Source organism: Vanessa atalanta, chromosome 26, assembly GCF_905147765.1.
Source record: "Vanessa atalanta chromosome 26, ilVanAtal1.2, whole genome shotgun sequence".
Taxonomy (NCBI): Eukaryota; Metazoa; Arthropoda; class Insecta; order Lepidoptera; family Nymphalidae; genus Vanessa; species Vanessa atalanta.
The window spans coordinates 8,313,823-8,341,189 of NC_061896.1; the positions used below are offsets into that span (position 1 = coordinate 8,313,823).

General features: G+C 33.5%; 1 protein-coding gene across 3 annotated transcripts in view; it reads right to left on the reverse strand.

Annotated features, from left to right (window-relative positions):
• Positions 1 to 226: 226 nt before the first annotated feature.
• Positions 227 to 27,367, reverse strand: part of LOC125073962 — a 76,969-nt gene continuing 49,828 nt past the window's right edge. For 2 of the 3 annotated variants that reach the window (XM_047685094.1, XM_047685093.1), the window contains 13 exons: positions 18,141 to 18,940; positions 17,700 to 17,906; positions 16,073 to 16,177; positions 13,247 to 13,415; positions 10,645 to 10,755; positions 9,168 to 9,269; positions 8,769 to 8,918; positions 8,142 to 8,283; positions 4,366 to 4,529; positions 2,778 to 2,891; positions 2,274 to 2,363; positions 1,668 to 1,778; positions 227 to 647 (listed from right to left, as the gene is read on the reverse strand). In XM_047685094.1, coding sequence (XP_047541050.1) covers positions 277 to 647; positions 1,668 to 1,778; positions 2,274 to 2,363; positions 2,778 to 2,891; positions 4,366 to 4,529; positions 8,142 to 8,283; positions 8,769 to 8,918; positions 9,168 to 9,269; positions 10,645 to 10,755; positions 13,247 to 13,415; positions 16,073 to 16,177; positions 17,700 to 17,906; positions 18,141 to 18,940 — 2,636 coding nt within the window. In that variant the 3' untranslated portion in view covers positions 227 to 276. The remainder of the gene's footprint in view (positions 648 to 1,667; positions 1,779 to 2,273; positions 2,364 to 2,777; positions 2,892 to 4,365; positions 4,530 to 8,141; positions 8,284 to 8,768; positions 8,919 to 9,167; positions 9,270 to 10,644; positions 10,756 to 13,246; positions 13,416 to 16,072; positions 16,178 to 17,699; positions 17,907 to 18,140; positions 18,941 to 27,367) is intronic. The other variant, XM_047685095.1, reaches the window with a different exon arrangement.

Genomic DNA, 27,367 nt, shown 5'->3' on the forward strand with positions numbered 1-27,367 from the left:
ACATTAAAAGCTTTATCTGCTGCGAGAACATTTATATATATACGATGGAATAAAATAATGACATTAAATTAATTATAATATAAAAAAACAACAATGATATAACGCAAATAGTATTAGTTCGTAAGCTAAGATTACTAACATTATCTTTTAAAAAAAATGATTACACATTTAAATATTTTAATAATATAATTAATCTTAAAAAAATCTTAAAAAGGTATAACGTTGAGCTAATAAAAACGCTTGATAATGACAACTTCACAGCAGAAAGTCAAATATTTAAATTGACAAGAGTCCATTGATTAGCGCAAAAATATACAATACCGGTATAACGGTCGGATGAGACGCGTTCCCGTGTAAAGCTCTCACCGCGTGTCGCGCTGGTGAGGGAGAGGTCTGTATCGACCTCCTGGGAAACACTGCAACCGCACCGCCGTTAGACGATACAGCTACGCACCAGACCTCATCAGGTTCCGGTACTAAGAGCACTGCTTTCCAGCAATGTTGAGCCAGATCTGGTGTGAGGATGGCGGGTGTGGATCTACCCCCTCTCAGCCATAGCACGCGAAGGTTACGGCCACAAGCACCACATTCTAGCCGCCAACCGTTGGGTGTAGGATCAGCATTTACGGCAGTTGCTGTGGCTCCGCCTAAGGATTTGGGAGACATTATTATATGACACAAATTAGTTTTTGCCATAATATTCTTATTTTTTAAAATGTCCGATACCACAATTATGACAGATGAATCAAAATGCTGTGAACTTCAATTGTACTTCAAAAGTATACTGAAAATGTTTTAATTTTTATGCTATCTTCTAAATTTATATTTTCAATTCGGCGTTTTTAGTTAATCTGGTATTTTTTGTACCACAGCTTTATTATTTTATTTAAATTAATTTTGTATGAAACTTAGAACAAATTATTACAATAAAAGTCATGTATTACAAATGCCAAAAAATTTATTGTTACAAGTAAAACTTAAGAACAGATTACTCACTATTAGAAAAAAAAATGTATTTGTTTGTTTTTTTTATTACTAGTTATTGTTGAAGTTGAATATATTTACATATTAACTTAAAATATTACTTTGATTTAAGACCTCATTGTATACCACACTGGTATGTATTTCAGCCCTTAGGGTAGAATATCCAGAAACGCTTAAATACGTATTACTCTATTGTAATCGGTTTCCCAAAAATAAAGGTTCATGTTTCTAACTTAAAAAATTACGCACTTCCATACTAATTTTCAACCCCTATTTCACCCTTGAGGGGTAGAATTTCCAAAACTTTTTCGTTATTGGGTGTGTACTTAATAAAACGATCCTACTCACCAAATTTCATGGCCCTAACTTTAATAGTTTACGCTCGGTGATGACGTACCAGTCAGTCAGGACATGTCAGCTTATAAGTAAAGATAATTTAACAAAGCCAATAGAAACGGTTGATAACTAAGGTTACCAATCATGTTCTATCTTGATCAAGAAACATCCAAACCTGGACTGATCATTGGCTTTTGAAACGAAATTTCGTTGAGCGCTGCAGAAGCAATGTAATGTTACAAAATGAAATATTTCCAATGCTAAATCTTCTTACTGTCAAGTAAATGTAAAAAAAAAATGTAAAAAATACTTCTCGCTTTTCTCGCTCAATTTTTATGATAACATACCTGTTACTTTAAGCGTCACTCGCTTTAATTCTTTCAAGCGCTTGAGGTCCGGCGCGCGCGCTCCCACGCACCGGTACTCGCCGCCTTCTTCGTACAAGGCTTCTTTAATACCTGCCCAATTCACACTGTTCTAGAATATTCTGTATTAAACTTTCATGTTTACGAATTCTTCCCACACAAACTTAATGTATTTACAATCTTTAATATAATAAAAATAGCTATTGTAAAGGATGGATTACAGTGTCGGTCAAATCTCAAATTCAGAATCTAAAATAAATATTTAATATTTTATGGTAACAAATTTAATGTTTTACGATTATTTATAGGATGCAACTTGAAATAAACTGTAGAGTATTAGTTTATTTATTTTATTATTCGTTCGGTTCGTTTAAGCTTAATTGCGTCCAGAACACAAAACAATAGCTGCTGTTGACGTAACGTATCGAATTACAGTTGAAAATAATTAATTTGTCAGTTGATAATATAAATATTATATAAAATTAAATCTACTTATTTTACATTGCAGTACAAAATACATCGTATACTGAAACTTGATTATTATGCTATATTCGTGAATCTCTCCAAAACTATAAATTTAATTCATACCCAGAACGCCGTGCGCATGATGAGAACCAGCGGGAGCCCACGACTCACTTGAGTTACCGACCACTCGTCTCCACCAGCACCCCACGCTTCCTGTATTACATTCAAGACGTAGTTAATTTGTAGAATAACATTATCTGTATATGAAACAGCATGCTTTTGCTATTTTCTCTCTAAGAAAGAAGTCGTGGTTAAAGTTGTGATGTTCATGATTTCTAAATTTGAATGTCTGAAATCATTAATTTTATCTTTTTTCATTATATCGTTAAGTTTTTCAAAGACTTTAATTATGGAATTCGAATTATATATACCTCTATGTTTATGTTACTTATTTATAAGATAATTTAATTGTAAAACTTCTCTCCACTTAATTAAAATATAAACGAATCATCTTATCTCTGAATTTATTTATATTTTTTATCAGAAACACGTTTCTTTACAAAATAATTATGTAAGTTTATGTTCGTGTTCGTTAAATATATTTGTCTAAGCGTCTTGTCTCGATACCTTTAGGGCAATGTAACTGAACGTTCCCTCCCAAGGGCACTTCAACTTTCTGATGATCTGGTTCTTCGTCGTTAGCGTCCGATTCCGTCGTTTGTGCGTTTTCATCTACAGCTGCTGTATAATAATTATTATTATTAATACAAATAAGCTTATCTTTTAATTTACCGCCGAGACTTTGTTTTTCTTCATATCCCTCGTAGGACTAAATCGATGCTCATTGTTATGAGGCTCCGTTCTCGAGATTGTGGATTTAAACGACGTACCAAAAATATTGGACTTTTCTATCTAAATAGGAGTTCAGGGTCTCGAAATGGGCAGTGATTGTACTGCCGTGCTTCTGAAAGCACCTAATGCCGTTTTTCTAAATTATTGTTCTAAATTATTAGAAGACGTATTTGCAGTTATGTACATAACCAGTGAGATTATTTATTTGTTGCAAGATGCTTAAATCTAAATTATATAGTAGTAATAAAGTACACTATTAGAGCAAGTGATGCATCTCTACAGTGCCATATCTGTACATACATAATTATGTGTACATAAGTATATCAGAACCATTATGCATTCCAATTTAGAAACGGGATCAATTTAATGGTGAATTATTTATAAAATTAAATTGACATATTTAAATCATGATATTTGTATTTGAAATATGTTCTAAATGTTTCAATCAAAATATATTTTCATAAAATAAGTGACATAATATTACGACGACTAAACATTATTTATATGAGCCGAGATGGCCCAGTGGTTAGAACGCGTGCATCTTAACCGATGATTTCGGGTTCAAACCCAGGCAGGCACCACTGAAATTTCATGTGCTTAATTTGTGTTTATAATTCATCTCGTGCTCGGCGGTGAAGGAAAACATCGTGAGGAAACCTGCATGTGTCTAATTTGCAGCGTGGTGGAATATGCTCCAAACCTTCTCCTCAAAGGGAGAGGAGGCCTTTATCCCAGCAGTGGGACATTTACGGGCTGCTTATGTTTATTTTATGTAAACATTATTTTGTAAAATTTGATTAACAAATTTCTAATATAAAAAGATTTTATAAAACAAAACTCAGAGTAGACTCAACTATTGAATCGTTATTTTACAAGATTATGCTGAGTGTAATAACAATGTCACCGAATCAGAATACTATAGCATATACCCTAACTATCTACAAGATAAGACAATTTATTAAATTGAATTACGGGCCTACATGTATTGTATTGTTGTAGTAAACATGGCCATTTCATAAATGGCTATGATCTAGGATCTCAACAGTTATCATAAAGTTAAACACTATTTCTGGTATAATAAACATGGGATCTTAAGCTGGTTTTACATATACCTCAATTCAGTACACTAACGAGACAAATGTGAAGGCATTTAGTCTGTTAGACGCTAATTGGGCAATCAGAGTCGTCACTGCCGCTCTATCCTCTACGATACTATGTAATTTCTTATTATTATAGTTATATAGTAGTTAATAGTCATATCTAAAGCCAGCTTCAGGTTGTCAACGTAGAAAGTGTTGGTTATTGCGAGTTAAAATTTACGTACAACTACTGATTGAAAAATTAATAAAATTTAAATACATACGCAGTACATTAAGGTAGTATCCAATGGAAGAGTACTCGGTGTCCATCCATCGTGCTCGACAGCGATACCACCCAGCATGGGACTCCCTCAGCCTAGCCCAGCGGAGCGTGGCAGAACCCAGAGACGCACCATCTTCAGCGCCAACTTCCAGAGGTGTTGGTGAACTAGGATTGTTGTAAATCGTTCAAAGTAACGCCTAATTGAGGAGTATGATTTTGAACGTATTATACCGTCTCGCTCCAATTTGAGTCGGTCAAATGCGGTCCCTGGTTCGATCATGCATACTTTGATTAATATACATTTATTCAAAAATCAGTTTTTAAATTAATTTCGTATAATCTTTCCAAGATACTGGTACTGGCTTAAGTGGAAAATACTTCTCAGACCGTCATTGCAACGACAACAATAGAGCCAGAGATGTTATATCCCTTGTGTATTCCTTCCATGCATTGACACTGGCTTGAACTCGAAATACAATAATACCACGTCTTCATGTGTTGCAGATCAAGTTTCAAACTTCGAAAGTCAAAGTTTGGAAATTAACAAGGTTAGCGTATCTACAGTGTATCGGAAAGCACATAAAACAGTTGGCTTAAAACCCTGTCTGGTCGTTTAGGATTGCTGTTCCGCCTGATAATGAGAATAAAAGGTGTAGTTGGTTGACTTATTTCGGTAGCCATTCTTCGTTCAGATCCTACCGAAATCGATTATTATATTATTAATAATAATATTATTAATAATAATATTAATAATATATCGAGGCTAACATTTGATTACGGAGACAATTTCCTAGTAACAAATCGCATGCTCGAGGGAAATTTCGATCCAAGAATGAAGCAATTAGATCAGCGCTGACTTCTCGTACAAGAATGGAAGAGTAAATGTTCAACATGAACCATTCAATACGTCTTTGAAACATTACATAGCACTTTCTCCAATTAAACAGACAATAGTTCCCTTGACATTGTTACAGTCAACGCCTGGTCCAGGAAGTTGAAGATGAAATGTGACTTAGCACTCTGAACTTAGACAAGTTTAATTGCGACTATACATAGAAAGCAAGGTTAATGCACTATTTAAACAAATCAAGAATTCTAATTTTATAATTTATTTAAGATATAACTTGTTTTAAATATAGAATATCAATAATTAAGAGTTAAGCTAATTGACAAAAATTGATTGCACAAGTGTATACAAACACAGTTGCACTCAAAACCGTAATTAAAATAAGATCAGACAAATGGAACTCAACTGAATTTATCATAAGCTTTGTCAGATGTTGAGTAGTAACAGATTATCGGTAGATAACATTAGAAGAACAGGAATAGCTAATACGAATATATATAATATAAAAATAATAGGAATACGAACAGCTAACATGTGAATGCTCGTATAATTTCCGTTTTATATTTCACAAGCAGTTTTACTAACGGGAAAATATAATAATTTTAAAAGCATTTGTGCCTCGACTTATAAAAATATTATTTGAAAATATTTCGCTGAATGGAATATTGTAACAATTATTTTAATTAAGCCCCAAACTTCATTTTTATTATAATATGATTTATTTTTAAGTCATTAGACTAAGAATTGAAGAAAACTTCATTTCTGCGGGTTTTCCACGACACTTCATGGATTTTTTTGAAGAAACACAACTGAAATGTAATTATGTTCAAAAAGTTCCTCCAATTAAGAGTAAAGCTCGTGTCAGGAGTGGTTACGATAATAGTCCAGGGCGCTTGGCGAGTATACCGCCGAGCTATTGTACTTTATTCATCCTAAAACTACCAAAACTTTTAAATAAAATAAGTTCTAATGTTCCTTACCATCCGATGAGAGAATTATTATGATAAATTAGCAATAAAAGTTTTAACTTACAACGGGGTTATATTTTTACACTCGGAGTTTTTTGTAAATAACCTCTAAAATGTTAGACTTAAAAGCTTTATAATTTTAGGTAGTGTAATTAATTTTGAATATTTGATGAATAAAGTAACTATTACTGTTATATATTTATGATGGCGTTTGAGACGTAGCTACTGAGATATAAGTTACAAGAAAGAGAATATAAAACCAATAAGTCGAAAATTAATAATGTATTATGATACTATTAAAAATATACAAGTATTTCGGTCGTCTACCAGACGTTTTGTTTAGCGTTAACTTTTTTATATAGCATAGAATACTTCAAAGCTTAAGATCTAACAATGTTATCAGAAGCAAAATAACTCTTTCTATTGTATACTGGAATATTCACTAAAATATATTAATATCTAGACACGTGGTAGCGTGTCAGCCAAGTTCAAATAACAGAGCTGGTGAGCAGCACCGTGTGTAATATTACACGAACCATTTGGAGCCACTTTTGACCTCCTCATAACTCAAAAACTATTTGACATAAACGTGTCAAATTTCGCGAGAAACATTTGTGTTCCAAATTTCATAATCGCGTCTCAAACGCTTATTCAGATATTAACGTCTAAAAATCGTCATTTTTATCACTGACTGACCTATAGATCAAAACTAAAACCTACTTCCAGGTGACCCAGAAAGTTCAAATTTGGCTTGCAGGTAGATAATTAGGCCAATACAAAGGAAAAAATCTGAAACTGGTAAATTTTTATCGTTTTATTATATTTAATTGGGTCTATTAGGAACATGTAAAAAAAAATATGTAAGAACCAGCAATCAAAACTTATGACAGCTGGTCTTAATGTGAATTTTAAGGTCTTCACGTAAATATATAACGAGTTGAATACCACCCTTAATTTTTTTTAATTCAAATATTTCCGTTTTAGTACTTAAGAGTATAGTCGACTTTCGTATTTATTACGTTATTAAGTGGCATTTAGTAAAGAGCAGGCTTACGTTGGCCTCTCCACAGTTAAAACCTTAGATGGAGTACATCTTATCAATTTAGGTCCAAGTCAAATCAAGGCACAAAATCCGGACACTGAATGGGTAATTCACTCGAACATTTCAGAGGTACAGAAAATATAGAACGTATCACAAAAAAGACAATTAAACCCCGTAAACTTAGGACTTGGCTAGTTCTTATATGCTCATAAACACAAATTGTAGTTTGTGTTTATAATAACAAATTATAATTGATTTGTATGATATGGATGATATTGAACAGGCTTAGAACTCGCGAAGGCTATAATATAATTCGTATATGAGAACTGTGCTATGTCCCACCTTTTCATATTTCATATTTATAAGCTGTTAGGCAACAATATATTATCCTAATACTAAATAATAAATACATTTCAGGAAGGACCATTGAACGGCACCCATTTAGATATCACTTCTTTTGTCTTTGAAGTCAACTACCAAGGTATATATCATAATATTGGACTTGGCTCTCATTTTTACATTTATGTTTTTGATGGGATTTATTATTTTACCCGTTGGACGATTACCCCCGGACAAACAGACAGACTGTCAAATATAAAAATAATAGTTGTTTTGGAAAATTGCAAGTAGCTATATTAAAGTTTTATAACGAACTATAAATTAAAAAAAGCTTTCGTAACGGAAATGAAATCTTACAAAAACAAGACATACAAACCAAATGAACGCAAACTTCTGGGTGACTAGTAACAGAAGAGCAAGTCATTGAGCTCCGCTAACGTCCTGCTGGTCCCATTATCGTTAATTCGCTAGATGTCGCAGCACATTTTTGTATTGTCATCCTCATTTCATATTATGCGTCATGTAAACTTCCAAATCAATAAGATAATAAAACATTTAAACGATAGTTAAGTCCGACTTACCTAGAAGGTCTGTCAGTGTCTCTCATCCAAGTTGCTCTAGCCGGAGGGTTGGCGTCCACGTCACATCTCAAAGCAGCAGCCCCACCAGCAGAGAGTGATATCCCGAAGCCTGGCCACCGTGAGATCACGAATGACGGCGGATCTAAATAAAATAATTTTTAGAAGATACTGTAACATTTATTTTTATATTTCATTGAAAACAGTAAATAAAGGTATTTTATACAATTTTATTATAGATAACCTATCTAATATGCCACTTATAATATGTCACTGTCTAAAGGAAACACGATGACGTATTTCGTAGCTATCAACGTTAATCCATCCTCCCAAATTTAATCCAAACCCCTCTGGGGTTAATATTATCCAAATTAAAAACCGATGAAAAGGACCAGGCTCGTGCCAGACTCACCCACTGATACACAGGCACCGAACAGTCGTTGCTTGGTTTGGACGTTTTGACTATAATTATTATTATTTTAAAAAGTGCGCCAGTTTAAGGGGATGTATAGTTGTGATGTTTCAAATATTCCAACTAGTGATAGATAAACAAACAGCAGCAGCCTAGGATTATCTACCCCTAAGTCTGGACCCTCACTTTCGATCACTTATTATGCTGATAATGCTTACAAGTGACATGAACTTCGAGTTTTGCTGTGAGCACGTCGTGCGCCGGCGCGGGCGGCGTGTCCGGACGGCGCTGTCTCGCCTCACACTGTAACGTGGCGTTGTGAAGTTCTCGTGCCGCTGTTACGACCACTCGCGACCACGATACGCCTTCTGTTATAACAAAACATTATTTTATTTTAAAGATTGCAAGGGAAAAAATAAAACTAGATCGAATTTCATTTTTAAAGTCCAATTTCTTAAATCACGGCGATATTTAACGTGTAACCTTTACAGGAACGTAAAAAGTAGTTCTACGTCTGTCACTTCGTAGCCAAATAGCAGTAGAGTGCAAGCAAGATTTTAACTGATAACGACGACACCAACGGGATTATTAGATCTGTCTTGTCGAATATTGCTTACCGATGGTATAATTGGTGTGATGTATGCGAAGATACGGTCGATGATCTAGAGCCGGTTCTAAAGCCAAAAGACGCCATGATAATTCCGGAGGAGGAACCCCACCTAGTAATAAACAAAAAAAGACTTCAAATACAATATGCATTAATATAAAAGTAAGTGGACAATTGTCAATCATTACCTGTTGTGGACGATCAGTACAGCTAGTTTAAATAAAATATGTCGATGGCACCATTCATATACATAAGATATATATTGAAAAAGGTCTGTACAAATATTTTATTTGCCCTATTTTAATAAATATAGTCTTAGTCGAGATGGTCTAGTGGTTAGAACGCGTGCATCTTAGCCGATGATTTCGGGTTCAAACCCAGGCAGGCACCGCTGAATTTTCATGTGCTTAATTTGTGTTTATACTTCATCTTGTGCTCGGCGGTGAAGGTAAACATCGTGAGGAAACCTGCATGTGGCTAATTTCAACGATATTCTGCCACATGTGTATTCCACCAACCCGCATTGGAGCAGCGTGGTGGAATATGCTCCAAACCTTCTCCACCAATGGGAAGTTTACAGGCTGCTAATGAATGAATAATGAATAAATATAAAATGTAATTGAAGAACTCTTCATCAAAGCAGAAAAGAAAAATAGTTGTGATTTGCTTTCAAAACAATGTTCTCTTTTACAAATAATTCACTCACCCATAACTAGAATTAAATGAGAGAATAAATCACGTTCCTGTAACAAATTATACAACATATCTTTTCTTTCACCGTTCCGTATCGGAGTTCACGCCTCTATTGTTCTGCAAATCTTTAAAACTTGACCGATTTCACGCTTAAATCTAAGCCAACTGCACGAATAGCCTCCATTCTCTTTTACCCGTCCAAAGACTTCAATAAAAAGGCTTTTAAGAACTAGCACTGAAAGCATTTGAAAGTTCGAACGCTGCCAGAAAATGCAACTTGTATTGTAAAAGCATTTTTAACTCCAATAGAACCATTTACAAGTATTGGATACTTGGTAATTCTGTTGTTAGCGTTTAGAACGAAAATGCGCTGATCTTAGCAAAAAACTAAAGAGGGATATTCGTGTTAACAATCTAAGCATGTAACGCTTAATCCAAATATTGACCTAAATTACTTATATCGACGTGACTTTTAACAGTGATGGACTTTTAACAGCTTAAAATATACATTTGCTTTTGAATGTTTTGCTTGTGACACTAAAATATAATTTAATAACTTGGGGAATATGAGAATCTAAATTTAGAGTTTAGTTATATTGTTATTTTGTTTCAGACAATTATTAAAAAGATGGTTTTTAAACCATTCAACCTTCTTTAGAAGGCATAAATAAAAATAAATGGAACAATCAGTTCTAAGCAAGAAAACATTGATAAATCTCGTACAAACCAAGAAACTATCATTCTATTTATAAAGTTGAGTCAAACTTAAAAAGTAAATATATATAAACGTTTACCTTCAGCCACACATCTAACTTCGAGCACGGTCTTGTCCCGCACCGGCACCCAAGTGTTACCAGCGTCCAGACGTCTTCCGTCCACTGCCAAATAGACTGACCGCACAGGTTCTGTCGTTCAAGTTTATTAAATTAGATTAAGTTAAGATATGTTTGTATTATTTTGAAAAAAAATTAATTTTCGTGAAAGGATGCTTCCTCTGGTTCTTTTTATATTAATAACAAAGCAGACAATTATACTTTTAATTTGAGCACGTAGTCAAAAGTTAATGTTGCAAGATATTGTGATTCTGACAATATCGCCTGTAATAACCAATGGAATTCGTTAGAAACTTCTTTAAATCCAACCCGGCAGATACGACGGATTCTGGGAAACCCTTTAAACTTTGGTATATTATCATATTTTAATGGGACGGTGATGTGTATGGAAAGAGTAAAGGTATAGGATCGAGAGATTTACATATTTTCCGAAGTATGGGAGTGTACGCACTGACCAACTTCTAAACTCCGAGACGCACTGTGATTTTTTTAACTGCAAAACCCAATAGGCTTAACAATGTCTATAATTGCTTGCGATATGAGTGAAAATCGTCTATGACTTTATAACTATTACTAGAATTACTTCATATCAATGTATTATGTATTATGAATCACTACAAATGAGAAAATATTGTTTGATCGTATTTCAGATAAGCAGCTTACGAAAAATCCAAATAAAGATGGAAACAAAAAGAATATCTGTCACTCGGTGATACTTTCGATTCGAACGTGACGTTGGTGCCACGCCTTTTTCCTGTTGTGAAGGAGTAACAAGTGCACTATTGCTTGTACACTCATTTGTGAATTACAACCTCCTCTTAGTAGTCACCTCCTCCTCCTACTTCACAGTAGTCGGTGCTGAGATTAGTCAACTTGATTGAAATCGTTCAGGAGAAAGTCCTCCTTTATTATTATATTCAATTTAACAAACTAACACCAATTATCGTCTTAACGTTTAAAAATAAACTTTAAACTACCCTTTTTTATTACAACGTAAAAATCATGTCAATGATATACGACCACACTTATAAAGACGGACGTTTCGTGTAACAGTGATTGTTCTCTGTCTATCAACATTGATTTGTTATTTGAAAGAACAGGAAAGCATGTTTAACTAATCACCTATACAAAATTATAGATCTATTCACTCCCGAAGGCGCGCCCCTCCTCGTTGAAATATTATCGTCGTGCATTAGTATGAGTGAGTGTCGCCAAGGCATGTCTTAGTGTGCGTTAGACAACTAAAATGGAATAAAGACGGCAAAAAAATACAGTGTAGATTATCATTATTTGTTGAATTTATTTTATTACAAAATAATTTATTTACCGTGGCATCAATATTAAAATTCCTATGATTTCAAGTCACTTAAAATTAATTCTTGTACCCCCGTACATAATAAAGTTGTTCAACTAGGTCAATGCAATTCTATCCATCCATTACAAATTTAAACGATACTCATTAAAATGTATGTAATGTTATTTTATTGTAAATATTGTTAAATTCCAACCATCCATTCGAGAATAAAAAACTTCTAACTAAAATACTTGCATTAATTTAATTTTATTATTAAATTCATATCAAATTATTCCCTAAATCATAATATCTATTTCACATTATACAAACATTGCGCCTCGGATTAATTCCATATGATAAAAAATTCACTTTAGAAATTAATTATAATTTAAACAAAAACGTGCTAAACGAACTTAGTTGTCCCGGTGGTTAGAAAACGTAAATTTGAAACGTAGATGCGGGAACGAATCCGGGTAAGGTCATCTGAATTTACACGTACATAATTAACTGAGCTTAGTGTTTGTATATAAGTCGATGTAAGTCTCATGTTCGATAGTGAAAGAAGACACGGTGAAAATCTGTGTTGTATAACAAGCCATGTGTGTGCACAAAGCCACAATGGAGCCGAGGGGTGAAATGCCTTATCTAATCATTAAATGGAGAGGAAGACCAGTATGACATTTATTGGCCTTTATTTATGTTACTTGAAATCTTTTTATGGAAAATATACAATTTTATGTTAGTCGACAGCTTTAATTACTAACTAAAGTACATTAATAAGTTTCTGTGAACTATGAATAAATTATTACTGATTTTATTGCTCAGAAATAGGTTGTTAAGTACTTCGTAATCATCTAAATAAGCAATTACTCATGTTATTATATGAACTGAGCTGTTCTAATGGATAAAACGCGTGCAACTGATCGTCAGCTGCAAATGACCGTGGGTTGAAATCCAGGCGAGTACTTCTAAGTTTTTATGCATTTAGTATGTGTTTATTATTAATCTCATGATGGGAGGTGAGAAGACGTCGACACGAGACCTGCGTTTATCATACAAAATACCACATAAATATTGACCAACACATATTATAGCGACGTGGTGATTTAAATTAATAGAAGAGGTCCTTGCCCGTGGAATCTTTAATGACTGATGTTTTACTTTTCTTTCGAAACTTAGCGACATAGCTAATAATATTGTTCACAAATAGAATACTAGGTAATTATGATTAATACGGCAGTAATAATAGTAACGAAGGTTAAATTTTACCATATATGAGAAGCCTCGTTGGTTCACCGGTCACGGTGCGTCCGGACCGGTCACGACCGGAGCACCTCCAGCGCGCGGCATGGCCGCGAGAGGCGCGCGGTATTTCCACGGCATCGCCTTCTCTCCAGGCTGACTCTCCTCCACCAGGCGAAGACGGGAGATTGATTTGCTAAACGTAAATTGTTGTTGGAATATAAGCAGGTTGATTTATGTTGCGCGTTTGATGTAAGTTGTCTTTTTATGCGTGGCAATATCATCTTAGATAGCGAACTTGCGATGGAAGGTCAAAAAGTGGGATTGTCACTGAATACGATGAAAACCAAATTTTAATCAATGGAGAACTTAAACAAATCACAATAAGAAATGAAAAAAAAGAATATGTTAACGAATATTTATGTCTCGGATAGTTAATATCATTTAAAAATAATACCAACAACGAAGGATAACTTTAGCCTGGAAAAATATCGGGGAATGAAGGAAATAATGAAAAATAACACCATCAATACTAATGTAAAGAAAAAGGTTTTCGAAGTAGCAGCATTACCATGTCTAACCTACGGTTGTCAGGTGTGGCCATTTAAAAAAGAGGACGAATAAATGATTGCTATCTGTCAACGTAAAATGGAGAGAAATATGCTCGGATTAAAGCTTTCAGACAAAATTAGCAACGACTACATCAGAAGAAAAACAAAAATAACTGATGTAGGAAAACAAATTAGATTACTCATGGCATTGGGCAGGACATATCTATAGGAGGCGTAACAAAAGATGGACAAAACGTGTCACAGAGTGGTCACCACGAGAGAGGAAAAGAAAAAAGGAAAGACCAAATCAAAGATGGAGAGGTATTTTCACTCAGAGATGTGGATATGATTAAGCGCAAAAGACATGGGAAAGCGATATATGGAAAGATTTACGAGAGGCCTACGCAGAGGGGACTGCATCTTTTTTTTAATATCATCTTATGAAAGTGACTCATTCGGAATATCAGTAAAAATGCTAGTTTTTAAAGTAACGGTATCTGTTTCGACTTATTGAAATATGTTAACTCGTTAAGTAAGGAAGTATTTATTGACATTTCTCTTTACATATGTTTAAAAAAAATATATATCTTTTTAAACAATGTTATAATTGTATGATTGGCAAAGTCAAAGAGGTTCTGTGAAAAGAACATATCGATTTTAGTCAAAGAACGTAGGCTTCTTCTTCTTCGTATCTTATACGAACATTTACCCAGTATTACGTTATGAATTTTAATTTAAGAAAAATGTTGTTTACACTTGTACCATACTTTGAATGTTACCTACATCAGTTATTAATGTTAAGTGCTTATTGATAAGTTGATGGTGTAATTTTTCAATAAATAAATAAAATTATTGTAAAAAAAGCCAATTTGGTACACATCTAAAATTTCTACAATCAATGTGAAACTATATTTTATCACGTCACAAAACAGAGACACCAGTATCACTTTTGATCAAAAATGATATATTTACGTGTTATATACATTAAGTCAAATCAAATCAAATCAATTTCCTTTTTTAAATATAAAAGCATTACATTTACTTATCGATTGATAAATTTAACACTACAACCGGTTCGGAAAAAATAAATACCTGAGAAAGACAACCGATAGAAACTCAGAGGTTTTTTTTTATAAATTTGTGATTATGTATAAATATTCAATTCAATATCAAAAAAGAAATAACCTGGTGGCGGTCGTTCATTCCCAAGATGTGCTACCAACCATGAACTCGCTAATTGCATAAGAGCCTTTTGTTTAACAATTTTTAAAATTTGGCAACAGAGGCATTTTCAATGCTTTCTGGGATCCTGTTGTAAAAACTTTACCCCACAAAAAACAGTTACTGACTCTACGTAGTCGAGTAAGAGAAGAAACAAATTTGAATTTGGTATTTTTTGTGTTTCTAGCATCAATGTATGCATGAGTATCGCTTCTTCCCACAAAGTGGTTAATTTATTTCCGTAGATACATAACACTACAGAATATATATTGATCTATATAGTACTTAATATATTTTGAATTTGATTTTAATTTTCTCGCAGAATTTCCTATATTCAGTAAATGAAGTGCTCTGTATCGTATTTTCGATTCAAAACAGGAAGCGTAACAGTTTGAACGTACGCTGCTTGCTTACGAAACAAATGCTTGTCCAGAATTTGTTTTACATATTAATTACTAATTAACTTCGCTACACGTCGATAGAATATTAATTAAGCAATCTTATGTTATATTTTTCACGGAATATTTTAATTCCAATCTCACGAACTAAAACATTTTAATGTTGGGAGTAAATATTTGCTTCTTCAGCTATCTGATATCTAGTTATGTTATTATCAACTTTATTAACTTTTTATATTTGTAATAATAAGCTTTTTTTATTTATAATAAGATGAGTGGATAACCTCGACTGTGAGTCTGCCTTGCACCATCAAAGCGCCAACAACTACCCATGGCTATCGTAAAATATTAAATCCTCGCGCGTAATTACACCAGCTCGCTCAAGACTTTTTTAATTAATACATTTTAAGTTACTCATTTTTTTCCAACCGAGGCTATTTAATTTCCTTTTTGTATTATAATCTTTTATATGAAATGAATTATTATAATTATTAATAAATTATTACGATTTAAAAATCCCGTTTTTGATAAACAAATTTATATTCATCATTTTATAATTATCACCAGCGTAATATTAGCTCCACCGGTGAGAACAAGCTGTTTTAAAATCCAGTTGCAAGACTAATACTAATTAGTATTGCTGTTGTTAATATTGATAAATAAAGAAAAGAATCAGGACTTACCTCATTATCTTTATACCATCGCAGATTGGTGACGTTGACGAGATCACACAGTATTCGAGCGTGTGCGTGAGGCTCCACGAGTAGCTCCCGTTCTTGTTTTAGCGGCTACGTAAGATAAAAGAAAAATAATCGGTATAAAGGATACTTGTGTTTATAAACAGGGATATAGTTCATTCCTATCGAAACGAAACTAAAAAATATATTATAGAGTACGTAAAATATGATGGCGCTTTTTTCTACCGCACTGGAGCGGACACTTGAGCTACCCCTTAAGTCTCTCTCAACTATCCTTAGAAGTGATAGACTTTAGCTTTATAAGAAATATCATGTATGCGGCTTAGTCCCCGCAAAGACAGTATAAATCCCTTATGTCACTAAAATTACACTGGCTCACTGACCATTCAAGCAGATACATAATAAATAAGTGTTGCTGTTTCGCAGGAGAATAAAATGGTTCCCATCAAAGTTTGCACAAAGACTTATACGAGTAAGAATTATCAAGATAATTAAGTTAAGTAATCGCCTTTGATAAAAAGCATCCCCATTACGTGATTATGAAAGGCAAAACTATTTACCAAAATCTACCTAAAATATTTTTTACAATTTCTTTGGATTTTTTCTATCTATGCCAAATCAACTTCAGTAAAGTTGAAGTTGACGAAGACACTTCGAACTAAGATAATATTTTTTCTATTATTCCTGTGGGTTCATTCAAGTTGTACTGAGCACGAATTGACTTTATTTATATTAGAACACGAGTCCCCAGTAATTGAACGTCGCACGACCACAAACAGCAAGCAGCGAAATTAAATTTAGCTTGTCTATATTTATTTGCGAACCAAAATACAAAATAATTTCACAACGAAAGGAGAAAAAGGAGGGAGCAAATTAAAATTTAATGTCGAGTAAAAGGCCTCCATTTGAAGCGGTCTGTTCCGTAGGACGGGAGGCGACCGTCTCGTAATTAATTGGCTTTTCTTGAGGATAAAATGTTGACTTCGCGATTGAGAGAATGTTTGAGATGTTTTCAGCATCTTTGCGTGAGTTAAGGAACAATTAAGAATTAAATACTTAATGTGTAACGCGTAAAGCATTTCATTTTACATTGAGTTTGATTTTTGGAATACTATTACGATAAAAGATTTTAAGTTAACATGGTTATTTTTATTACTAACAGTATTTAAAACGGGATATTTACCATTTATTTTAATATGGTGGAGCTCGATATTTCGACATTATCTACGGATGTCTTGTTCACGAGAATCAGAGTCAGAAACATGGTAAATATCCCGTTTTAAATACTGTTACGATAAAACTATGAAATCTTATAATTAATACATATTTAAACCGTAACCAAAATGCTAAGACTAAGTCATATGCTAGTGATCAAATAGACATGATCAGATTTCTAAATCTATATATGTATGTAGACAAGTAGGATTTTTTGGAGCATTAGTTAATCTAGAACTAACGAGTATATTGTCAGTCCTTTTATAGTACCAAAATAGTAATTAGATTAATTCTATTAATGCTAATCTAAAAGAAATACTAGGTGCCTATTCGTTAGTGGATATGAATTTTATGAAGTATCTGTTACACCAAATTACTCGCGTATTGCTTAGTTTACCTGAGGCGGTGACGCAGATACTCTATCTCTTCTAGCCTCCCTCATCTGATCTCTGGGCTCATCTCTCATAGCCGGTGCGGGACGGATCACGAATGCATCCACTCGTGATGACGCTCGCATGCCTGGAGCTGCCCCTGCGTCACCAATAGCATCGCGGACTGCTCCGCGGATATTGAGGATTGTGTCACCGGTTTTAACTCGACGTGACTGTGTATTATTTTTGAAAAATGTAGCAAATGTCGCAAAAAATACGCTAGTCTTTATGAGGTCTGTGAAAACCTAACTTAAGTTACCATTTTCAATTAATAAAGATAGTTGTACAAATTGTCCAAGCCTTGGAACTAATATATAATGTTTTATTTCCTTTGTTAAATGTATCTTTAATAACTTATGTTACATTAATTGAAAGTGTTAGCCGAAATATATTTTTTTGTATTTTACCTTAGTTGGTTTTTCCCATTCTTGTCCGCTGCTTCGTTTCTGGCGATCAATAATATCTTCATCCTCGGTTACTTTTTGGGGTATAGACCCTAATATTGTTTCTCTCAACGATTCGTCGAAAGCAAAGTTTTTATTGTCGTCTTGAACTCTGCTTTCTTCTGCCATTAAAATCTTATTTAATTCGTCTACATTGGAACCTCGCGCAACTATAAAACCATTTGATTCTTTTAATTCTTCAGTACCATCGGAGAAAATATTTCTTGAATTATTAACGTCACCCGTTAGTTTTCTGTTTTGTACCATGCCTGCAGTAGTAACATCATTATAATCATTTTCAAATAATTTACTCTTATCTGTATAATCGATTTCATATTTATTTTCATCATATAATTTAGGAACTTCAACAATTTTATTTGAATTTGTTTCAAATTCACCGAATGTAGATTCTTCAGGAGTAACTAGAATGCTACTGTCTTCGATGCTAGTTTCAGGATCATCGTAGTCAACACCGTGCACTTCATTTACATCAGTGTTTTCAATAGAATCCTCATCGTTAAACTCATTTGTGTCAAAAAAAGGTTGCAAATCGTCGCTATTAAAATCTGGGACTAAATCACTTTTTGCTTTGTCGTTGTTTTCTTCGTTGATGTTTCTCTTCGCGAGGTTATTAATATCTACATAGTGGTCAGAGTCACGTAGAGGAGGGTAAAGGGGAGCATCACGGAGAAGCTCTGCCGCGTCGAGGGGGGCAGGGGAGCGTTCAGAACTACTCCTGTCGGAGTATACAGCGGGAAGGAAGCCTGTGGACAAGATAAGTTGAATTATTTATTTGCAATCGATTTTATTTTGAATATAATTAAATATTTTCTAATTTCGATTCGTTGCAAGATATACATTTTAATAAATATATGTTCAAATCACAATATTTCTAATATTTATTTTCAAATATATTGTGATATACGTCACTACGCTGTTTATATAAGAATATAGTAGATATATTAAAATACTAAATATATAATAACAATTTTCAATGTGAATAAAACCAAAAAAAAAAAAAATCGCTAACAGATTTAGAAAACACAACTTCTTCGGATTTTTAATGTTGTAGGCAAGCACTATAAGATCCATTTAAAAGTATCTGAACCATAAAATTTAAACCCAACTTCGTAATTTAAATATAAATAAAAAACACAGTTGACCTCACTTTCATTATTCAACGTGACGATAACCTGACAAAACCGGAGGAGTTCAAGAGCAGGACCAACTTTTATGCATTTTCCACTGCACGAGAGTGAATACACTGCGAGATTTTATCAACCTAAAGAGGTTTACCTGTTGGATCACAGGCCACTAAACTAATGACGTAGTAACGACTATAATACAATATAGGCAACAATTCTGTTGTAAGTACACGGCTTAAATAAATCAGCAGAACTTTCTTGTTTTCTTATTTTATTTATGAACTATATTATACTGAACACATGATTCGCAGCAAACGAAAATGTTTGATTAAAAGTGATAGAGTAAAAAAAAATTGCGCCTACTTTAATACAAATCACTAACAAGATATTCGAGATAGGTATTACGACATCTCATTTAACTCGAAACAAGACGCAATCTAAATGACACGCAATAAAAAACGCCAAAATGATTGACACCCTCACCGAGAGTGGCGCGTTTTTATTTAAATTATATTTCAAATTGTGACAAAGTCGAATTAAATGCTTACAAATTAAATTTATTTTAACTAAGCGTCGCTTCATATTGCAGGGCTTAACTTAACTTCAATTGCGACATGAATTTGTTAAGTTGTTTTTCTTTACGTAATTGTTACATTTACTTATCCTTGTTCATTTATTATCTCATCATTTCATTTCATTTATTGAAATTTTCTTGTAGAACCTACTTTGATTAGAATTAGCTTATCAACCTGAAGGTCAATCGATGGGTTTCCATAAGAGTTGTATGTTTTGTGTTGATTGCACTCATCAAAAACAACAGCACTTAATACCTCCACAATCGATAGTGTTATGGAGATCCAAGAAAGCTTTCAAAGAAGTTGGAATCATCTTATCTTGGCAACAATATTCTTACAATGACACTGGATGGCGGTGATCACTTACTGTGGTAAGTTAAGTAAGCCTTGCTTTTCCAAATTTAAATAAATCATCTTTAATGTGATTTAATCCTCATTAGTATGAAAATTTAACTAAATTTGAATTTACGAGTATTTTAAATTCACTCAAGACTTTTTCTTAATTAATTTGAATAATCGCTAATGCCACTGTCCACCTCCCTAAAGGTTTTTCTTAAAATACCTTCTACTGAGTCGTAATTTTAAGTTAGGTTCTTTCAAAATAAATGATTTGAATTAAGCAGTAGGTAACTTGAAACGTTGAATCAGTCCTGTCGCATAACTTCCAACTCTTAACCCTTCCTCATAGCAAGCGGATCAAAGCTAATAGAGATCGCCAAGTCAGACGTGAATATCCATTTAGCTGTTCTTTACAAGTTTCTGGCGCAACAAAATTTTATTTCCTAACAAATTTTGAGACCATCCCTTTGTTCATTAGGAAACTTTGTGTCGCCGGAATTTTGCTTAAGAAGACGCCTAAGGCTTTCCGACCAAGAAATATGTAGTCAGTCAGAGCCGTCTCTTTCACTCGCTGGTCGGAGGTTAAACGTGAAACAGAGACGATAAATAGATGAAAATTAGATAAAACTTTTGTGGAAGTAAGAAAAATAAATGATTACTCTGAAGTTTCGCAGTTAGTGAATGATAAAGACGGTGTTGAACCTTAATTAGAAATCAACGCTTTGGAAGTCGTAATTACAGCTGAATACAATTTGTTATTAAAACAATTTGGGAATGAAAGATGATTGCTAACCGTATTCCAAATAGATGAATCATTGCGAAAGTTTGTGCACTTTAAAGTATTCGTTATATTTATAGCGTAACTATTAATATTATAAGTACGATAAAATGTATTTTAATCACATAATTTTCAAAGATAATACTTTAGTTTTGAACTGACTTCAAACACGCAGGAGACTCTCCACTCATCTTTCTAAATGTATATGTTTATGTATGTTCTGGTATAAATTTGGTTTGTAGGGTTCAGTGTCGCTCGTAGTCCTATCATATTTAATCTGTATCGTTAACTGTTAAATTTTTATTCTGAAGCGTACAATCCGACAAATTATTATTGCAGGTTTTTATTTGATAAATAAAACTAATAAAGTACACATTTTATATTTCATGTATAATATTTAAACATTTACTTGATATTTTTTTCAAATTAAACTCTTTTGAGTACAATTACTGTTAAATTTCGATTTCAATGTCGATTTCAAACGTTGCAACGTTTCTATAATTAACGTTTATTGCTAAAAATAGAAAATTCACATCATTCACGTTTGTACATTTGCTCGCTCTTTTGGGCTAAAATGAAATAAAACATTAAATATAACCAGACGTAACTTTTAATTGCTTTCGCAAGAACGAAAAATTGATGATAATTTTAAACACAAGCAAGAAAAACGAATAAGCTAATATGAATAAAAAAGTAAAAAGGGGCTTTCCAAACTTCGACCTAAAATCGTGTACTTAAACCCCTAACCAGATTTGCGGCTTCATTTATATTTCACTGAAGATCGCCGACCGTAAGCTATCTCATTACGTCTTAACGAAGATCTCTTTAAATAAAGATTCTCCGGTGCGACAGGATATATCGTAACGTGCATGTTATTTATTTATGTGTAAACATCTTAGCGCTTTGTACACGATAGGGGCTAACTGAAACTTCGAGCAAGCATAACACTTAAAGCGTCAAATGACGTCAACACGGCCCTTGTTTACTTATCAATACACGCGACTTCCTCGGCACTTGCATGTTTTTTTTTGTAGGTACCAACAATGTTCTTAAACATATATAACGTGACCAAAAAACCCTAATTCCAATTTTTTAATTTTGCAGCCGTTCGAGTTAAGTACTATCAGTATATATATTACGTAGATTTAATTAATAAGTATTTATATTCAATTATTAAAATACTTCAAACAATAATTGGTCGCTTCGTCTTTCATAAAATAATACTGTAAGACGAGTTTTTATTAGAGTAATTATTATTTATTACATCTAGCAACACTACACCGATAATTCAAACTAAATATACATAAATCATTTACCATTTGATATACGTTAATATACGTTTTAATATACGTCATTTGATTTTAAACTATTTTGGTAACTTATTTTTCTAGGTTGCTTTGTATCGTCACTTAGATGGTATTGGGGTAGCAAAGACTGTTATATAGATTACTAACGACCCGCCGCGGCTTCGCACGGGTGCAATGTGGGTTATCCCTAAGAAATAGGCATATACCATCGCGGACGTTTTGGAAGATCGTTTTAAGGTATACAATACTGTAGTCCATTATTTTGATCTATCTCGTAGGGTTCATCCTACGATTGCAATTTAAGCGCAAAAAATATGTTTATTTACGACATCATATTAGAAACCTCTAAAATTATCAGTATTTCTCATCTATATAATGCATGTGTTATGCATATAAACTATCCTTTCGAATCACTCTATCAATAAAAAAACCCTCGTCAAAATCCGTTGCGTAGTTTAAGCATACACAGGGACCGACAGCGGGAAGCGACTTTGTTTTATACTATGTAGTGATGCTGCTTACCGAGCATGACATACCATGAGATGATTGGTCTATGTCTCAGCTTTGGTTAAGAAATAAGATATATTTTTTATAAGTATTTATTTAACTTCACCTGATACATTTTTTTTTAAGTTTCTAGTAACTAGACAGACTGGCAAATGTATCACCTGAGTCATTGCCATTTTAAGAAATATTACGCATTCCTAACATCGCTGATGGGTCACCAACTTGGCTTGGGAACTAGGACACTATGTCCTTTGTGTCTGAAGTTACACTGGCTTACTCATCCTTCAAACTGGAATAATAATATTAAGTTTTGGCGGTAGAATAAGTACCTACCAAATCTTGCAATTTAAAAACTTTGTAGACCCGACTGAGCATTTTCTGATTGAGAATTTTCGGTATCGGTTCGTATTGAAGTTTCGCGTGGTGCAGAATATTGTTTCAATAGAAGATTTAAAGTTATTTCGAATTGAATCCTTTCTATTAAATTTAACTTTTAATAATTAATAACTGCCCAAATATATTTACACACCTTCACATTATCACACCACAACACAACGGGTAAACCACCATGCACATGACCAGGAACTGCTCAAGTACCTGTACGAACTGTTATTATTGAATGTTTTTGCCTTATGTCCTTTGTTATCTTAAATATAATGACGATAACGTATTTATAACATTATGCGAGGTTACTATATAACCTGGAAATTAATTAAAAAATATTAAAATTCCAAAAATATGAAATGACCTCGATGTCCTGATTTAGAAATAAAATGTGATCTCAATCAACTTCACAAAACCGTGACGTATAAAAGTACCTTCATTCAGCTTCTTATAAATAATTCCACGTCCCTTAGATTAAGAGGCCTCCGAGAGACTTTTATAGGACACAGCGGAAAGTAATAGCTGCCGCAGGAAGATTCTAAAAACCATCGCCGAGGATTATTTTAACCTCGCAGTTTTAAACTTTTATGTGTATAAGTGACGACTTGTCGTCAAACAGTTTATTTAATATTAGAAGAGATGTTTGATTCTTTGTTTGCAGAAAAATAACTTGTACGCACGGCACTAGTTTAATAGAAGTCATGTCAGCATCATCCTCATATGTGTTACAGTAGGCTCAGATCATTGAAAGGGACTCTATATAACGATTTTTAGATTAAGTGGAACAGAAAAAAAAAACCGAAATAATACAGTTACAAATGTATATGCATTTTATTGCACACGTGGATAAAAAAGTGTAACTGAGGACGGTTGAAGGTAAAAACAAATGAAAAACGGTAATAAATGGAATAAAAATAGAACGGGAACACATAGGAAAAGATTAAGAATGTCGTAATATATATGATCTCAAGTTGGGTTAAAAAAAAAAACATAAATTCGTTTTTATTCATGTTGTTATCAAAACGTCACAAAGATCATATAGAATGTCAAAAAACCCAAAGTGGTTCAAGCCTATCTTATCGGATCATGTACGAAAACTAAATTATCCGTGTTTCGACGTCATCTGTGCTAAGGGCCGACAGGCGACAGCCGACACGCCGAAACGTCGAACATGTACGTTATAAGAATTTTGATAGGAACTAATCGTAGTTACATAGAGAATCTCGGGGCGTGTTAAGTTGAGATTCTTGGCACGTCCCATGTATGAGATCTTGTAGCTGAGGCTGAAGCAACGAACACACTTATGAATTTAAACTTTAGTGTACATACAAATTGCTAGCTTCCGCGTTCGTAACTAGTGTAGGAGATGGTACTGAGGTATAAAGAAATGCTGGACCTACCATTTAATACTCTAAGAGCACATATATTTTTTTTGTATGATAAATACGACGTTTTTCTAATATCGAATATATTTATTTCGTTTGAAAATATAACTGTAGCGTTTCATTTAATAACATGTAACCATAACTTCGCTCATTAATAAATTTAAACCTTGTGTTGAAAAACATAATGAATAAGGTCTATTATTCATCCCGATGAAATACAATGTGCTTACGAGTTTAGTACCTTTTAGTTTTGTATTTTACTTATTTCAAGAATATATTAATTGGTTTTATTGGCGGTTCTTCTCAATAGAATGTACTGAATGTATATATTTATTGTAAGTTGTACGATATGTTCGATTTGGTTTTGAAGTAGTTGACACCTTGTCATAGATCATCATCTTATGTCCCCAGCTAAGGTTATGGGTTAAGTGCGACTAGAATATTTTTTTATGTAATAAAAACAACACAATTAACCCCGAACTTGAAGTTAATTATAACTTGTACGTGCCCGCGGTTAAGAAACACAGAGTCAGGAACTTTAAAGTTGAGATGTATTCAAGCGCCGCGGAACAGTCTAGTTTATTTAACACGGTCCTTGAAAATTTATCGTTTTCTTGACTTACTTCTATTAAGTATATACAAATATATGCCGTGACTTTGCTTGTGTGTTTGGTGGTCTTGTTAATATGAATATATTGTCTTGTTAATATGAACATATTTTAATTTTTTCTTAACCGTTGATCACGGTACTAAGTGTTATTGATGACCGCATTTTTTAATGAGGCGGTATTGAACAAGGTGGGAAGTAATTACTAATAATAATGCACATTTGCATCACCAAAGGAAACTTTTAAAGTTTCTAAATCATATTGGTTCAGAGCTGCCGGCGACGCCCTTCCACGGTGGACACGCGACGCAGAAATACCTTAAAAATCGCGCTCTCATAAAATGCCAGACATTGAAGCGGCTACTTTCCGAATCATATAAAACACACAGAGATAGACTTTCTTTTAAAAATTACCCCTGAAAAGTAACTTACCAGAATATATAGACAAAGTCGTGGTATATTGTAAACAAATAATTTAAATAAGCGAAGCGTCCAAGAAGCATTTCAAATTATCTTCAGAAATTCAATAGTAGCGAGTATTACGTCAGGCAAATTTCAATGTAGAAATTCGTTCGAGTTAGAAGTTTTATATTCTAATGAATGGAAATGATTCTGCGAAACTGTTAAATGAAAACAAGAAGTAAATATGTTGAATATCGCGCGTTCCGCTCTCACGTGACTTCGGACATATTTTAAAGTATTTTACAACTTTCCCATTACAAATTTCTGCTTCAAAAACTTCGATCTAAATTCTATGGACCCTCTCCGGGTAATCACCCGTCATTAGCATCGGAGAGAGACTCACGTAGCGACAATTTGTGGTCCACCCCATCACCTACAGCTTTAGAATCTTTATTACCTTCTGTATAGGGTTCATTATCGCTTGTTTTTGTTATATCTTCAGTATCGCACTAACGATCTTTATTATCATTGTAATAAGGCCCATTATCACTTGGTTCTGGTTTTATTTGTTCAGCCAGGAAACGATTCGTTAGATGTTAAGCATTTTATGAATCTGCTGTAGGTTTGCTAAAAGATAATTTTCAACAGACGTCATCATCTTTAAGTATTAGAAAATTAATCAACAATTTGGTCTTATGAATTATAAATCTTTTATTCCAAAAAAGATTTATTTTGCTATTTTTATAGAAAAATTACAAGAAAACATTATTTGAAAATTAAATCAAAACGATCGAACCGTTACTTTGAATCAGCAGTTTTAAGAGTTTCCTGTTTAAAAACGAGTTTTTATACAATTCCATCGAAAGAGTCAACATTATTAAGACCAGAATGTGTTCAAATACAGCAACGGATACAGTTGTTCCAGTTGTAGCGCTTCATTTGTTTGTGAGTTTACAAAGTTCACTTTAGGATTGGATCGATATTGTTGATTGTTCTGGTGTTAGATAAAATGTTAATATGTAATTATTTTTTTATTTTAAACCTGTTAATAGTCCACTGTTACTCATAGGCGTACCAGAATGTCGTTGCAAAAATATTGAATATCTATATTCAACCCGAAATGAATTCTGTGCTAAAATTAAATTGTTCAGTAAATTTAAGCCAAATTGCCAAAAAAATGAAGTGCAAAATAATGAAATCAGAAAAATAAGAGAATTCCATAAATTTCCGCAGAATTCCGCTGTCTTGCGGCTTACAATAAAATTAACATACACTAATTTACAGTAATAAGACAAACTCCCACGACTCTCGCAGTGCCGAGAATTCTTGATTCGCCCTAAATTTAAATAAAAGGGCCGAGATGTCTCGTTTGATGAGCACTTATGTATTAATCATAGGGTTGGAAATGAATAAGTGAGACTTTTCACGTGATTAATAACATTCCGTAAGTCATCTCGACGGGAAAGGAACGTCGTAAAGAAATTTGCATGTGTCGGTCGAAATAGCCACAGTCCTGAATGAGCATACTTGAACCAATGGCAGAACACGTCGTTCTGCCATTGGAACCAATGGTTGCGGGTTCAAGCTCTTAGGTAAATATCTGCCATATGGTATCTAGCAACCCATATTGGAGTAGCAGCAGCATCCCATGTGTAAGATATTTTTTTATAAGCTGTTTCTTTACTTTATATTTCCTTCACATTGACTATGCGTGCTAGAATCAGTTCTAAGCCTTCTCTTTTATCGGAGAGGTCGTAATTGT